The sequence below is a fragment of the Tribolium castaneum genome, chromosome 4, assembly GCF_031307605.1.
Source record: "Tribolium castaneum strain GA2 chromosome 4, icTriCast1.1, whole genome shotgun sequence".
In the NCBI taxonomy this organism is placed as follows: domain Eukaryota; kingdom Metazoa; phylum Arthropoda; class Insecta; order Coleoptera; family Tenebrionidae; genus Tribolium; species Tribolium castaneum.
This window is the reverse complement of record NC_087397.1, coordinates 1,485,696-1,501,259: the sequence shown is the minus strand read 5'-3', so window position 1 is coordinate 1,501,259 and position 15,564 is coordinate 1,485,696. Positions and strand designations below refer to the sequence as shown.

The window sequence follows — 15,564 nt, the reverse complement described above, 5'->3', positions numbered from 1 at the left end:
CACCCTCTTGCCTCAAGCAAACATGCCAATGACTTTCTTCCAGTCTGAAAAAAATAATCGACCATCTGCTTCCGTATTAATTAGACCTCTCATCTTAAAAAAATTGTCGTATAAATAATTGCTCTTCTATAATTAAAAAGCTGATAAAACTGTTTAAAATTAAATGAAGTGGAGACTGTACAGTTTTTCCAATATAAGAAAAGAAAAACTAAATAAAAACAGAAGAAAAAAGAAAATCTCATCTTATTTTTAGTACTAATATATCAAAATTTTTACAATTTGTGTGCTTATTTTTGGTCCGTAAAAATGGTGAACCGACAATCGTTCCTTAAAGATTTAGTGATTTTTTCTTTTCTCAAAATATTTTGATAACTCGGAACTTTTCAAACTCAGAATTTTTTCTTGTGAAGGAATTTTCTTGATTTCTTGAAGACACAAAAACTGCCGTGGTTTTCTACACGACCACAATTTGCCGATTTTTGTCGGAAAACTATGGCTTACCTGTTTAATATTTTTTTACAAAAAAATGTATATGGTACAACTCATAATTGAGATTCCTTGAACAAAAAGAACCTTGATTTCTTTTTAGATTTTTCTGAAAAAAATGGGAAATACTGGAGAAAAAATTTCACCCTTGAAATGATTTATTTTTGCGAAGAAAATATTCAAGGAAATTAATAATAATAATAATAATAATATTTATTTTATTTTCAACAGGTAAAACACCCAATTACAGAAAATAAACTTAAACTTAATGATCGTGCTGCAAGCAAAAACTAATAATTTAAATAAACTAAAACAAACTAATAATAATACTATAATAATAAATTAAGAAACAAGAACTAAAATTAAATTTTACCTAGCCACTAAAGTAACTAATTATATGATTTTTAATGTAATTAAATGAATGAAAATGAATATCACAACTACTGCTAATTTTGTTAAAATTACTACACATTACATATAAAGGTGATTTTAATAGAACATTCGTATTACAACTGCAACTGTAAAAAGTCAAGGGATGCCGTGAGTTAATTCTAGGAACCAGAAAAATTATCTTATTAACAAGAGCAATACAGTCAATCTTGTTGTTTAGTAATTTAATATAAACTGTTGTGAATATGATGTTAAAATTTGAAGATTGTGACTTAATTACAGGTTCTCTGCTTTTACCTGATAAAATTTTACTGGTAAACGATGAGATTTTGGCAAAGTTAAAAGTTTTATTTCGGTTGATTTTTGTGTCCACCATGCGTTGTTCCTCCTGTGTAGTGATCTTTGGCGTCGCGACTTAAGCCCGACCTTCAGCAAGGCCATGCATTATGCAGATCGGCTGCTTCTCGGCTGTCATCAATTAATAAAACCCATATCACGAGATGTTAATATTTGATGGGGTTTCCATTACAGGCGGACCGTCTAAGACGGAAGCGCGTACTAAAGTCGCCGAAGCGAACAGCAAATTCCCGATCAAGCTCCAAGATGCGATTACACAGCTCACTAGCCAGACATGCCAGTCCTGTTTACGTGACTATACACAATTGGCATAATTCTGCGGTCGAATATCGCACTCTGTAATCTGGTTACAAGGAGGCGAATGCGAAGGGTCCTTTATATCGTGTTAGTCTCCTTTCCTCGGGCTACTGCCGCTCTATTTATCTTGGCAAGTCCGCTGCTACCCCAGCATCCAGCATACATTAGTTAGCGCGCACTGGCAACATAAGGCACCCGACGAGCCCTCAGGCCACATGGGCCGTGGTAATAAGATAATACTCGGCTACCGCTCTGTGTCTCTATTACAACACGCGCCGAATACGAGCTCTGGACCCACTTTGAAAAAAGACAACTACTAAATTCTTGGCATTAATTTTAAGCCCACAATTCTACAAAAATATTTATAATATTTTAAGAAGCAACAATGTTGCTATAAAATTATTTGCGCCGTCTTGGCTGATCTGCTTTTCAATTTGTCAAGTCGTCGTCGCGCCGCTGCACGTGCTGAAGCTTGCATTAGTCGTTTTTTTCCGGTAATGTGCTGATTCGGACCGATTCCGGAAACGCCCTCTTCTAATTCTCCGCAGCCTCTTCAAGATAAATTACTCGCTTTAGCTGGCGATAACGATCGCGCAGAATATAAAGAAGTGCCAGATATCTTCGTTACAAATTAACGTGGGTGGGAAGTCCCTTTCCTTGGTTATTTATTAACTATCTTTTCATTCGTGAGAAACAATCGCTCGAGCATATAATTAAGCTTTATCCACATGCGATTTAATGGTCCTGCGGGACACTCTGGTACGCACAAAAGGAATTGTGCACTGACAATATTTGATCAGGCCTGAATGATGTATGTGACCGCGACTTATCCTCAACGGACTGCCGGAACGAAGTGAGTCGTCAAAGTTGACTGGAAGAACACCGGAATCCTGCACGCACTCGAGCGGAAAACGCGGCGGGCCACGTGTTTGCATTCCACATTCCCAATCAGGGAATAAAAAAATTGATTTTAATTTGGTATTAATTTGCAAGAGTGTTGTTTTTCGGGGATTGGGGTGCGGAAAAGTCGGCAGAGCGCTCATTGCGTTCGTGACATCTTTATGAAGGAGCAGGCTCCGGAAGTAAATTGGCCCTGAAATGAGCTCGGCAAGTTCTCTCCGGAAACTATTCCGCAGCTAACATTGATACATAAGCCTTTCTTATTCATTTTGTAAATACATATACCCTCACTTCCTTTTGTGGAAGCGAAGTGTAAATAATGGAGGTCCTCCTTGCCATTGTCAGGCGAGAATTGGATTTTACAAAGCACACCCTCACTAAGATAAATAATTCTTGGGGCGCACATGTATAATTAAAAAATGCGCTTCGTTACGCGCAAATCAAAATTCGTTTTTTTCCAAATTAAAACCGACTGGCAATAACCCACGGATGGCATCGAAATAAAAACGCAATTGATACAGTTATCGGGTATTGGCAATCAATTCCCCTTTTCGGTCGCGCTTCAGTTAACGCATATGAAATGTCGAAAAACATTTTCCGGCTAATATGTTTATGACCGGCTCTAAATACGGGCGAATATTTGCGTTTGTGTGTAATTGATTTGGAGAGTTTTTGTTACTGATGGCTGCTGTTTCTATTTTCAGATTCTTTCTCAAGTTCTTCTTAAAGTGCAATCAAAACTGTCTGAAAAATGCCGGCAATCCCAGAGACATGAGACGGTTTCAAGTAAGTATACTTTTTTATTAGCCCGTTTCCGGTATTTGAATAATAATAAGCTAGCGTCGACTTAATAGAAAACGAACAAGTCTAGTTAAACAGAATAAAATTAAGGACGAGTTACCGTAAAAATAAATGTCTTCTGAGAGAACACCGTGTTGCTGTTAATGGAATCTCAGGGGCGTACCAATTAGCTACTTCGGCGGGATCACGGATTTGGCCTGGCATTCCAGACGACTAAATTAAAACCGGCACGAAAAAGACGTCTTATGGAATATACCCAATTTATTTGAACCCTAGTTATGTCTTTAACTGTAAATTTAATAAAATCAAGTTAAAAATTATCACACTCATGAATTGATTTCACTTCTATGTGGAAAAAATAATAATTGTGCCTAATACTAAAGTAATCGTTGGTAGCGGCCAAGTCTTTTATCAGGAACAGCTTTCACAAAAAAGAACGTCTTTCCTGTTTAAGAAATTATGTTTCCTTTAATTCCCGAATAAAAAAATGTAACTTGTTGTAAAACATCTTATTTAACTCAAAGAACTCCTGTAGTAATGTTTTTTAATATTTTATTAATTCTGCTGAGACAAAAATTTAACAAATATTGACATTTTATAACAAAGTCAGTGTTTCTCCTTTAATTACACAATATGTACATGTGCAATAATATTGCCACGTAGTTTTCTAGTTCAAATAGTTCAGAACTTCCAAACTTTATTCACAAAATTAATTACACAATATTTCAAATGTTTACCCTGAATAAACTTTCTCCATACTTTATTACATCTGATTTGTTCCAAATGTGATTCCTTAATGAGTAATAAAAACTCTTACACAGTGTCTTTATTTTATTTATATTATTTTTTCTTGTGTTTAAATTATCCTAACTAAACCTGGAAAGCTTAAACGATGAACATGGTAAATTTTTCCGTCAAGATTTAAACTCTTATGAAGAAAGGTATTAAGGTTTCTGAGATAAAAATATTTGCTTCATTCTCTGTTGCTTGCTTCAGTGCGACAGTGCCAAAAAATACTGTTTTGTTTTCCCACCTGAAATTACTATTAAAACCCACACCAGAAAACAATCTTTAAGAACGATGTCGATATTCATTTGTTCATAACAAATAGAAAAATTAATCTAGACACAAAGAAAAAAAAATTGATTGTAATGTTCGGCAAAATATTAGAAGAATCCATCAAGGATAAAGTTTAAACTTGGTGCTCCTTTAATTCCACATCTTATTATGAACTCGATTCGAGAAAACACGAGCCAAAATAATTCGTTTTAATTCATTTAAAAATATTTTGGTCGCATAAATTTAAAATAGGATGTCAAACGGCTGAACCAAGTGCGTTGAAAGACTCTTAAATTATTATTTCCATGCTCTATCTATTTTTGAAGTAGTTTTGGGCATTTTCTCGCGGTGCAGTTATTGGTGAGAGATTTGTTGTAATCTGTCGCTGATTAAGAAGAGTGGTGTCATTAATCAGTCGATAGTGAGATATTGAGTGCCGTGCGCCCTTTCAGGGAGCAGTTCATGCCGGGGTGTACCTGCAGGAAGGAGCTTGGCAGGAGCACGGCGTGAGCTAATAGCTGCCATTAATTTGATTACGTTTTCGCTGTAGACGCGCTTGTTTTTCCACGCATTTTAATCGTAATGATTAAGGGACTGGCACCCGTGGGAGGCCCGACAATACACTTGACGGCTTCTTGTAGTAATCGCCGAGCGCGATATCCGCACGATCTCCGTAATTTAGCGCATAACGAGCTAGTATTGTGTAAATTGATCGTTTGTATGTAGCGACCGCGTGGAACACGACCTTACGATATTCTGGCTCAGGACGAGTCGAAGGAAGGCCCAGGACGAAATTACACGGCTATAGAGAGCGGCACACTGCCATTTATTTCAATTTCCATACACGTTACAGCGAGCTGTGCGCGGGATTTACCGTGGGGCGCCCGAAATAGAAAAGATTTTTATTTTCTCTTGTGTTGGGGGCGGAGGAGTCGAACAACTAGAAGGAATACCGTGGCTTGCGAGCCTCATTTATTTCCCCTGATCTCATCGGCGACTCGGTTTCTCCTCCAGCAACCGTCCCCGCGCCTCTTTATATCCAATTTCGCCGGTAGCTGAAAACTACCTCGCCAAGTGCCCATTCATATTGAAGTTTCAGACGCGTTAAATATTGAATTTATGAAGCCATTATTCGCCGATAGACGCGCTTCTTACGAATAAGACGGAAAACCGGACTGAATTGCTGACGAGGTCCGGCTCTACCTACCTCTCATACGAGGCGCCTCCGAAAGTCCGCACCCGAAAGCTCACTCAAACTTCTAGCCACTCAAATACATCTTCTTGTATTTGTATAATACATTGTTTCCTTTGCAATAAATCTATCAATATTAAATAGATAATTTACGTGTGGAATACATACTTAAACCTACATTTTTACATTCATATATTTTGTTTTGCAATGTTATACCTAAAAAAAATTAAAAAATCAAACATCAAAAAATCGAACATATGAACTTTTTTTGGACTTTTAACAACTGTAAAGGGTTGTAAGCGCATATATAAGTCCAAAAAGCTATGATAGAACGACTTTTAAAAAAAATAATTTTTTCACTTTCTTGAAGGTAAGTGTATTTACTCAGGAAATTCGAGCAAAAAAATTGAAAATTTTAAATGTCGTGAAAAGTTGGTATAATACAGAAAATGGGCCGCTGAATTCAATGGAACAAACCGCATTGCTCTACGACTTTTAGTTTTCGAGTTATGAATTTTTTTGTTGGATAAAATTTTCCACTATGACAAATGGCTACCCTAAATTTAGGCAAAAAATTTTAAATTTTTAATTCTTGTGAAAAATTGATATAATATGTAAAATGAGCCGTAGAATTCAATCCAACAAACCGCAATGCTCTACGACTTTTAGTTTTTTTTTATGAATTTTTTTAGTGAAAAACTTTGATCGCCTCTGTAGCCGGAACCGTTGCCCGGAGCGGCTCCGGGTTTAGACGAAAAAATAGCTAAAATTAAGCGTTATCAGACAGATTTTTGCTCGTTGCTTTAAATCTTATAGTTTCCGAGAAAAACGCAAAAAAAGGTTTCCATTTTCACTTTTTTTCAATTTTCAATCGCTAATTACGGCGAAACTATTAGAGTTATCGAGAAACGGAAAAATGGAGGACAACCGGAATAAAAAACTCTACAAAATGGCATAGGACTCAAGGCGATATCTCGCAAAAAAATTTTCAATTTTCAAACGCCGATTACGGCCAAACTAAAAGAGCTAGGAGACAACGCTTTTTTAGATCGGAAAGAGCACATCAAAATCTATAAGATAGAATCGGTTTTATTTGATTTTGAGACACTTTAAAAATTGACCGATTTTAAGGGGGGGGTGTTAACTTTTTTTTAATTTTTTTAATTTTCTCATTTACGGCTAAACTATTTTAAAAAGTGGAACTGTTTTGATCCACACCTATGCAAAATGATCCGGGGAATCGATTGGCATCGAGAAAATTGACAAATTCCCAATAGTTTTTTAGTTATGAATTTTTTAAAATTTTACCAATTTTTGCATTTAGCAGCAATTTGCTCGAAAACTATTAGTCGGAGAACAACAATCTTTTTTGAAAAAAATAGATAATTGAAAGTGCTTTCCAACGATAATACATTTCATGGGGTTATCTCTAATAGTTTTGGAGTTATTGCTCGATAAATGTTCCGGATACCCGGAATCGACCAAAATCGCGACAAAATTTTAAAAAATCAAACATCCAAAAATCGAACGTATAAACTTTTTTGGGACTTCTAATAACTCTAGAGGGTTGTAAAGGCATATGTAAGTCTGAAAAACTATGATAGAACAAGCTTTAAAAAAAAATTTTTTTTTCACTTTCTTGAAGGATATTTTAGCAAAAAAATTAAAAATTTTAAATCTCGTGAAAAGTTGATATAATACAGATTTGTTCTACGACTATTACTTTTCGGGTTATGAATTTTTTTCTTTTGAAGAATGAAGTCCCTACATTTTATTTACAAATTCGGATACAGTGCCCTCTGAATGATTCTTATTTTTAATAATTACTTGGGTTACAATGGTTTTTTTGAATTCGAAATTTACAAAACTCACTTAGATAAAAAAAATTAGCTGTTTCCTGAAAGTTGCAACAGGTCCGCGCCCTCATTCCGCAATCAGGCCACCTTGGCATCTCCTTGGTCGTTTGACTTAATGTCCGGTCCAGGTAGGTGGCGATGGTCGATGGCCGTATTTCAAGCGGCGTATCGAACGCCGCCTACTGGCCGCTCCGCCGTCATCATCCTGTGGTTCCCATGGGAACGCGTGTGTATCGCAGGGGCGCGGGGTCCCTTGGGAGAGCGCGAGCGTCCCGAGGGAGGAGTCTGTCTTGCGATGCACTGTGCCGCAAAATGGCTGCACCTGCATCGGCCAACTCTCATCTTATATTAATCATGTTCTCGATTACAGGTCGTCATAGCGACGCAGGTGTCCGTCGATGGACCTCTGCTCGCCATCTCCGACAACATGTTCGTGCACAACAACTCCAAGCACGGCAGAAGGGCGAAAAGGCTCGATCCCACCGAAGGTGAGTCGGATTCTATCTTGTTCCGACGCCCGAATGCGCCGCGGCGGCGAACGCGGCTTTATTAATGACGTTAGCGAGGCAAACTGAGGCAGCTTTTGCCTTACTCGAGGTGTAGCGACGCCGCAACGTGTGTCTCACGCGGCTAATGTACCAAGTGGCGCAAAAAATCAACACAATTCAACACCAAATCAAACTTATCAAACTTTTTTTTTCACGTCTTTGATGAATGAACACAAGGGTGGCTTGATAAATTGATAAGATGGAAGGACTTTTTTTAAACCTTCAGCAAAAATTACGCAAAATTTTATAAACTGAATAATAGATAACTAAAAATCCCTAAATAAAGCATTAGGAAGCTCAGGTTCTACTTAGGCCGATGTTGGAAGCTATTGCTGATTTCGGAGTAACATATGGTCCGTTCCATTAAGGACCTTTTACTGTTTTTTTTTTTTGTAAATAGGCATTACATAATTGTAACTTATCAGTTGGTAAATAAAATCCCGTAAAAAAAATCCGCATTTAAATTTTGTCGCCTGTCCACGACTGACTTGACCCGGCGCCTCCACCATTTTTTAACTTTGCTCTCTAAAATTTAAGACGTCAAATTTGGAGTATAGGGTGGATTCAAACTAGCATTTGCCAGATAATTGTTTGTCTTTCAACAGATGAAGCACCCATAGTTGGCGAAAAATTGTATTAACTTAATTTTTCACATGAGACTTGTTTTCAAGTTCGACACTCTCTTCTTTCTAGACATGATGATGCAATTTTTTAACCCACCCTCGTAATTTTTTTGTCTTATTGGCACTGTTTAGTTACTATTACAATGTATTTGTTTCTTTGTACGTGTGATTAAATCCGCGATATTTCAACGGGCTGTTAGGGTTTCGGGTGTCAAGTCGTGTGTGCAGAAGTGTACATTTCCAAATTATCGGCGTCGATTATCCAGCGTCACGCTCGGCAGCCGCGGTATGATGGAATGGTGACGCGCAGGTGAGATGTTAGCCACAAATCATCGCCGCCGCTCATTGGTATGCGCCGTGACGGCGTCTAGATCCCGATCCTCCGGTATATACGGCAGTGTTCTGCAGCGTGCTTCACGGAAACATCTCGTTTGTATGCGGACCCGTCCCGGATCCAAAACTTTGTGAAATTGGCTCCCGATTCAGTTCACTGGAGGAAGGAAGCGGAAACGCCGTACATATAGCGCCTGCACTTTCTTACGAGTCCTTTAATCTTCTTTCTTATTCACTTTCTCCTTCTATCTTTATTACACGTTCGTTCTCGAGATTTGGGGGACGCGAGCTGATATCTCACCCTCGCGCGCGGTTCTATATTATCCGCTCGTCGCGGAACAAGCCATGCTTCACTTTGTTAATATCTCACTTTGTTCTACATTATCCCTTTTATCTTAATCTTTTCCCCGAAAAACTTGACGAAGAATTTCGCCCATTACAATTTTAACGGTCGTGTGAGTTTTAATAAATTAATCTAGCCCCCGAAAACATAGGAAAGATACATGATATGCAAAGGTCAATTTCCAGGCCTCTACCCGCCGCTGCCCGTGGCCACCCCCTGCATAAAGGCCATAAGTCCGAGCGAGGGCTGGACGTCAGGCGGATCGACTGTTATCATAGTCGGGGATAATTTCTTCGACGGCCTTCAAGTGGTTTTCGGGACGATGTTGGTTTGGAGCGAAGTGAGTTGACGTCAAACTTCTTCTTTATATGCTGACACACTTTCCCACAGTTGATAACACCCCACGCCATTCGAGTTCAAACACCCCCAAGACATATTCCAGGAGTGGTCGAGGTCACATTATCATATAAATCAAAACAATTCTGTAAAGGAGCGCCAGGCAGATTCGTCTATGTTTGTGAGTATATCATTTTATTCAAATTCAAGGGAGCCAATGCGCAAATTCGATTTATAGCCCTAAACGAACCAACGATAGACTACGGATTTCAGAGGCTACAAAAGCTCATTCCCAGGCATCCCGGAGATCCAGAAAAGTTACCAAAGGTACAAGTCCCTATCATTATCAACTGAACACAAATAAATCGTTTTTTCTCAATAGGAAATTATTCTAAAACGAGCAGCGGACTTGGCTGAAGCTCTCTACACCATGCCGAGAAATAATCAGTTATCGTTATCAGCGCCAAGGTCACCCACGATGGCAAATAACGGAATGACGTCCACTTTTAACACGTATACGGGGCAACTGGCTGTCAGCGTTCAGGACAACGGAAACGGTCAGTGGACTGAAGGTGCTTGTCCTTCCTTGCTTTTCCTAGTGTAGAAGTTTCGTAATTTGCAATTGAAAAATAGTGCAAATTTCTTAAGTAAAATATCCCTTCATAAACCATTTAAAACTCTAGAACCCTTTATTTTGCAAAATATTAGGCTCTATAGTTAAGAAGTTTGACAATAAATTGTAAATACCCTGTAGTAATTGAGATCAATCAAACTTAATTAATAAGCCTGCTAGACCTTGTTCAAGACGTAAGTGATAATAACATTATCATGAACGCAACTTTTCTATTTTTTATTAATTTTTTAAACTAAAGGTGCAGAATAGATTTTCCTTGGTTATATTTTTTTAGCAGTAACCCATAAACCATTTAAAAAAAAACTTTAAGGACATGTAAGAAGCTAGAACGGTATTTCAATAAGGACTAAAAAATAAAAGCATGTCATTAAAAAAATATTTTTATTTCGTTATACTTTTTTTGGGACACTATGTATAATCAAAAATATTTTCCAGAAGTGTGTCCTAGAGTATAAATAATATCTACAAAATATCAAAATTTCAACTTAAATAATAACTGAGCTACAGAATAGTTTTTAAATGCACTGTTGCATTTTAGAAAAAAAAACAGACAAAAATCGTTCTCTAAGGCTTGATTCAATAGTGAATTGGCAGCTTCTTTTGTGATGCGCTTAATCCCCGAGTTGAGGTGAAAAAATAAAGGTAGTTTATTGCGGTGTCGTTCTTTTTCTAGACTAGGTTTGTATTATGTGTGCATGTGTTCCACCCGTTGGCAAGAGTAAGATCTGTACTGACGCCACGTTTTTACCGGTAGGGTTTTTCTTTTAGAGGAGTACGGGAGGGCGCAAAGTAGCAGCGTTTCGCCGCGTGGTGGAGGCTACTGTTCGAGCGCATCAACGCCCCATTCGTCCAACGGAGGCTCCTATGGAGGCAACATGAACGGATACGGGGGCGCGACCCCCACAAGCAGCGCGCAACTGTCCAACATGCTGCCCAGCTCGCCTTCGGCCGGAATTTTCAATTCCACCCCAAGTGAGTTGAGCGAAAAATCAAAGTTCGATCATAGTTTTTTGTTCACTCTCATCGTTCATTTACTTTATTTCGAATATTGTTATTTTAGTTGCATCCGAGGCGGGTCATTATCATTTTGGCGCACACAACAGTAAAGCGGCGGCGGCGTCGGATAAAGAGAAAAGCGCGTTTGCCCCTGTGATACGGGGGAGTTTGACTCCCCCAACTCACCCCCCGGCACCCGCGCTTTTCCACCACCAGCCCGTCACTGGCTGGCACCACTTGGCTGTGCAGTGTTAGTATATTATTTTATTATCGTTTCATTTTGCTTATTCTACACTAATTGCGTTACATTTGTTTTCATAAACGTTATGCTTTTAAAACTAAGTAGATTTTGTTCGTTTAAGTACAGATCTAACAAACCTCTCTTGTATCCCGTTTAGCGGGAATTTGTCCTTTTATTGTGTTTGCTTTTTTGGCTTGTTGCCGCTATTTCGCTCACACCCCGACACCGCGGAAACAATAATTTTAATGTCAAGGAAAAGTAAACATTACATAATACGATTAGTAAATAATAAATAATCAAATAAATGTGAATAGTTGAATTTCCTATGAATTTATTTAATTGCAAAACCTGCGGCACACATAAATGATAAACGAATTTGATAATAAAAAGATTAATGAAACAACGAGATTGAAAACAGTAGTAATAAAAACTGTAATTCAAACACATATAGCCTGTTTCGTCTAAACCCCATATTAGAAGTCTTAATGAAAGTTTTATTTTTTATTTTTTGTTTTCTCATTTACGGCTAAACTATTCTAAAAAATGGAACTGTTTTGATCCACACCCATGCAAAATTGCCAAATTCCCAATAGTTTTTTAGTTATGAATTTTTTAAAATTTCACCAATTTTTGCTTTTATTTGCAATTTGCTCGAAAACTGTTAGTCGGAGAACAATATTCTTTTTTGAGAAAAATAGACAATTCAAAGAGCTTTCCAACGATAATACACTTCATGGGGTTATCTCTAATAGTTCCGAAGCTATTGCTCGATAAATGTTCCGAGTACCCAAAATCGACAAAAATTGCGACGAAAATTGAAAAAATTAAACATAAAAAAATCGAACATATGGACTTTTTGTGAACTTATTACAACTTTAGTGGGTTGTTAGGACATGTACAAGTCCATAAAAATTTGGTGGAGTTAGTTTAAAAAAAAAAATTTTTTTTTTCACCTCTTTGAAGGTAAATGTATTTTACTCAGGAAATTTGAGCAAAAAAATTGAAAATTTTAAATCTCGTGAAAAGATGGTATAATACAGAAAATGAACCGCTGAATTCAATGAAACAAACCGCATTGCTCTACGAGTTTTAGTTTTCGAGTTATAAATATTTTAATGAATAAAATTTTTCACTATGACAAATGGCTACCCTAAAATTAGGCAAAAAATTTTAAAATTTTAATTCTTGTAAAAAATTGATATAATATGTAAAATGAGCCGTAGAATTCAATGAAACAAACCGCAGTGCTCTACGACGTTTAGTTTTTTTTTATGAATTTTTTTAGTGAAAAACTTTGATCGCCTCTATAGCCGGAACCGTTGCCCGGAGCGGCTCCGGGTTTAGACAAAAAAATAGATAAAATTAAGCGCTATCAGATGGATTTTTGTCCGTTGCTCTAAGTCTTACAGTTTCCGAGAAAAACGCAAAAAAAGGTTTCCATTTTCACTTTTTTTCAATTTTCAATCGCTAATTACGGCGAAACTATTAGAGTTATCGAGAAACGGAAAAATGGAGGATAACCGGAATAAAAAACTCTACAAAACGGCATAGGACTCAAGGCGATATCTCGCAAAAAAAAATTCAATTTTCAAACGCCGATTACGGCCAAACTAAAAGAGCTAGGAGAAAACGCTTTTTTAGATCGGAAAGAGCACATCAAAATCTATAAGATAGAATCGGTTTTATTTGATTTTGAGACACTTTAAAAATTGACCGATTTTAAGGGGGGGGGGGGGGGTGTTAACTTTTTTTTAATTTTTTTTATTTTCTCATTTACGGCTAAACTATTCTAAAAAGTGGAACTGTTTTGATCCACATCTATGCAAAATGATCCGGGGAATCGATTGGCATCGAGAAAATTGACAAATTCCCAATAGTTTTTTAGTTATGAATTTTTTAAAATTTTACCAATTTTTGCATTTAGCAGCAATTTGCTCGCAAACTATTAGTCGGAGAACAACAATCTTTTTTGAAAAAAATAGACCATTTAAAGAGCTTTCCAACGATAGTACACTTCATGGGGTTATCTCTAATAGTTCCGGAGCTATTGCTCGAGAAATGTTCCGGGTACCCAAAAACGACAAAAACTGCGACGAAAATTGAAAAAATCAAACATCAAAAAATCGAACAATTGGACTTTTTGTGGACTTTTAACAACTTTAGTGGGTTGTTAAGACATGTAGAAGTCCATAAAAATTTGCTGGAGTTAGTTAAAAAAAAAATTTTTTTTTCACCTCTTTGAAGGTAAGTAAGTATTTTACTCAGGAAATTTGAGCAAAAAAATTGAAAATTTTAAATCTCGTGAAAAGTTGGTATAATACAGAAAATGAACCGCTGAATTCAATGAAACAAACCGCATTGCTCTACGACTTTTAGTTTTTGAGTTATGAATTTTTTTTGTTGAATAAAATTTTCCACTATCGGAAATGCCTATCTTAATTTTTTGCAAAAAAGTTTAAAATGTTAGATCTTGTTAAAAGTTGGTATAATACAGAAAATAAGCCGCTGAATTCACTGGAACAAACCGCATTGCTCTACGACTTTTAGTTTTCGAGTTATGAATTTTTTGAAAAAGAACTCGGCGCATCCACCATTTTTCGAATTCAAATAAAATAAATTACGGCAATACTATTCGAAAAAGTGAAACTATTTTAAACCTTGTCCATGTAAAATGATCCGGGGAATCGACAAAAATTTTAAGGTGAAGTTTTATGTTCAATTAGTCAAATACTTAAAATCCATTAGTTTGATAGATTTTTTTTAATATTCATTAAAACAAGCCTGGGTTATTTTATTTATTTCAGCAAATTTTATTATTTATTTGACTTTACTTTGCCGCAGGAATGGGCCTCGTGTCTTCACCCTTCGCTTCAATGAACCCATTCGCTTTACCAACGTGTAACTCGCAAGGTTACGGGTCGCCGTTGGTGGGCACCACCAAGTAGCCAACAGTGGGCCAGTCAAGCCCAGTAAGTCAACACAGCACAACTCCCACACCTCAAGAAGACAACAGTGCAATGTATTCAGTGTAACGTGTACCAAAGACGAGTGACAATTAAACAATTTTCATGATTACAATCATAAAATAAGTTACCGAAGAGAAGTAAAATTAGCGTGTTGTTGATTTTTTGATAGCCAAATAAGCCTGGAAAAATATTTAAACGTACAGGTCTGGTTGATTTAAGGTTCGTTGAACAGTCCTGTGTTTCCTACCAGCAGATACCTACTTAACTGTGATCACGTAAAAGCCAGTAAATACTTATGTGATAGTAACGACCATGTAAGTATTTATGTCTATGGCCTAGAGTATAGATATTTCTGCACTGTAATGACAAATTAATCTAAATTGCAAGTTTAGCATATCTCTACTGAATATACATATCGCTTCGAGCTGGGATTCTATAAAGAAACGAAAATGATTTGTAGTTTTGTAAAAAATGTACATACATTACTTCATTTTTTCAAATGTACAAAGTTGTAAAGTAACAGATAGGTTACGCAACAACGAGTCAACGATTATATATTTTGTAAATTTATCATATCATAGTGCAAAGTTTTCGTGTAGCTGTACATAATATAGATATAAAAGCAATTTAGTGACGAATATACATTACATACGTGTCTTTGCAGTCCTCTTTTCCGAAGTGAGACCATTCGAGTATACGATTGTGCAAAATTCTAACACTTCATTTACCTTTACCAAATTTATATTCGTCATACTCTTAGATTCCAACAAGACCTGAAAAACTACTGTGTGTAAAAAGTCTGCCAATTGACTGTTACTTTCCATGTACGGTAAAAGCGTTTTTGGAAGTAGTTTTTTCCTGGGACGCTTTTGCTCCTCGTCTTATTTATTTCAACAACGAACAGAGTGCAAATATTTCCCTTTTGTTGTGTACAAACTTAATGTTTTCTTAAAGATTTCTTAAAAATATAGATGTAAAATAAAATTTTTAAGATACTCCTACCCCTCTTGTTTTCTTTACCGACACAATCGAACTTTTTAGCGGTCCATATGGAGCTCGATAACATACAAATCGCACCCTTTGCTCGAGAGCCACTCGAAAGCTCACCCTATTGTTAACCAAAATGAAAGCACTCGCGATCGTGATAGATAAACACAGAAACAAATCAGAAACTGAAAGACAACACTATCAATATTTGCCGACTTT

General features: G+C 36.8%; 1 protein-coding gene across 6 annotated transcripts in view; it reads left to right on the top strand.

The window, feature by feature from the left end:
* The window catches only part of kn (knot), a 54,350-nt gene extending 38,991 nt beyond the window's left edge, over positions 1 to 15,359 (top strand). Inside the window, exons 7-15 of one of the 6 annotated variants that reach the window (XM_008192072.3) lie at positions 3,135 to 3,216; positions 7,709 to 7,826; positions 9,371 to 9,525; positions 9,576 to 9,702; positions 9,760 to 9,848; positions 9,904 to 10,093; positions 10,924 to 11,127; positions 11,216 to 11,401; positions 14,234 to 15,359. In XM_008192072.3, the coding sequence (XP_008190294.1) occupies positions 3,135 to 3,216; positions 7,709 to 7,826; positions 9,371 to 9,525; positions 9,576 to 9,702; positions 9,760 to 9,848; positions 9,904 to 10,093; positions 10,924 to 11,127; positions 11,216 to 11,401; positions 14,234 to 14,235 (1,153 nt within the window). In that variant the 3' untranslated portion in view covers positions 14,236 to 15,359. Of the gene's footprint in view, positions 1 to 3,134; positions 3,217 to 7,708; positions 7,827 to 9,358; positions 9,526 to 9,575; positions 9,703 to 9,759; positions 9,849 to 9,903; positions 10,094 to 10,909; positions 11,128 to 11,215; positions 11,402 to 14,233 lie in introns of those variants that run through there. The other 5 variants (XM_008192073.3, XM_008192071.3, XM_008192074.3 and 2 more) reach the window with 5 other exon arrangements.
* The last annotated feature ends 205 nt before the right edge of the window (positions 15,360 to 15,564 follow it).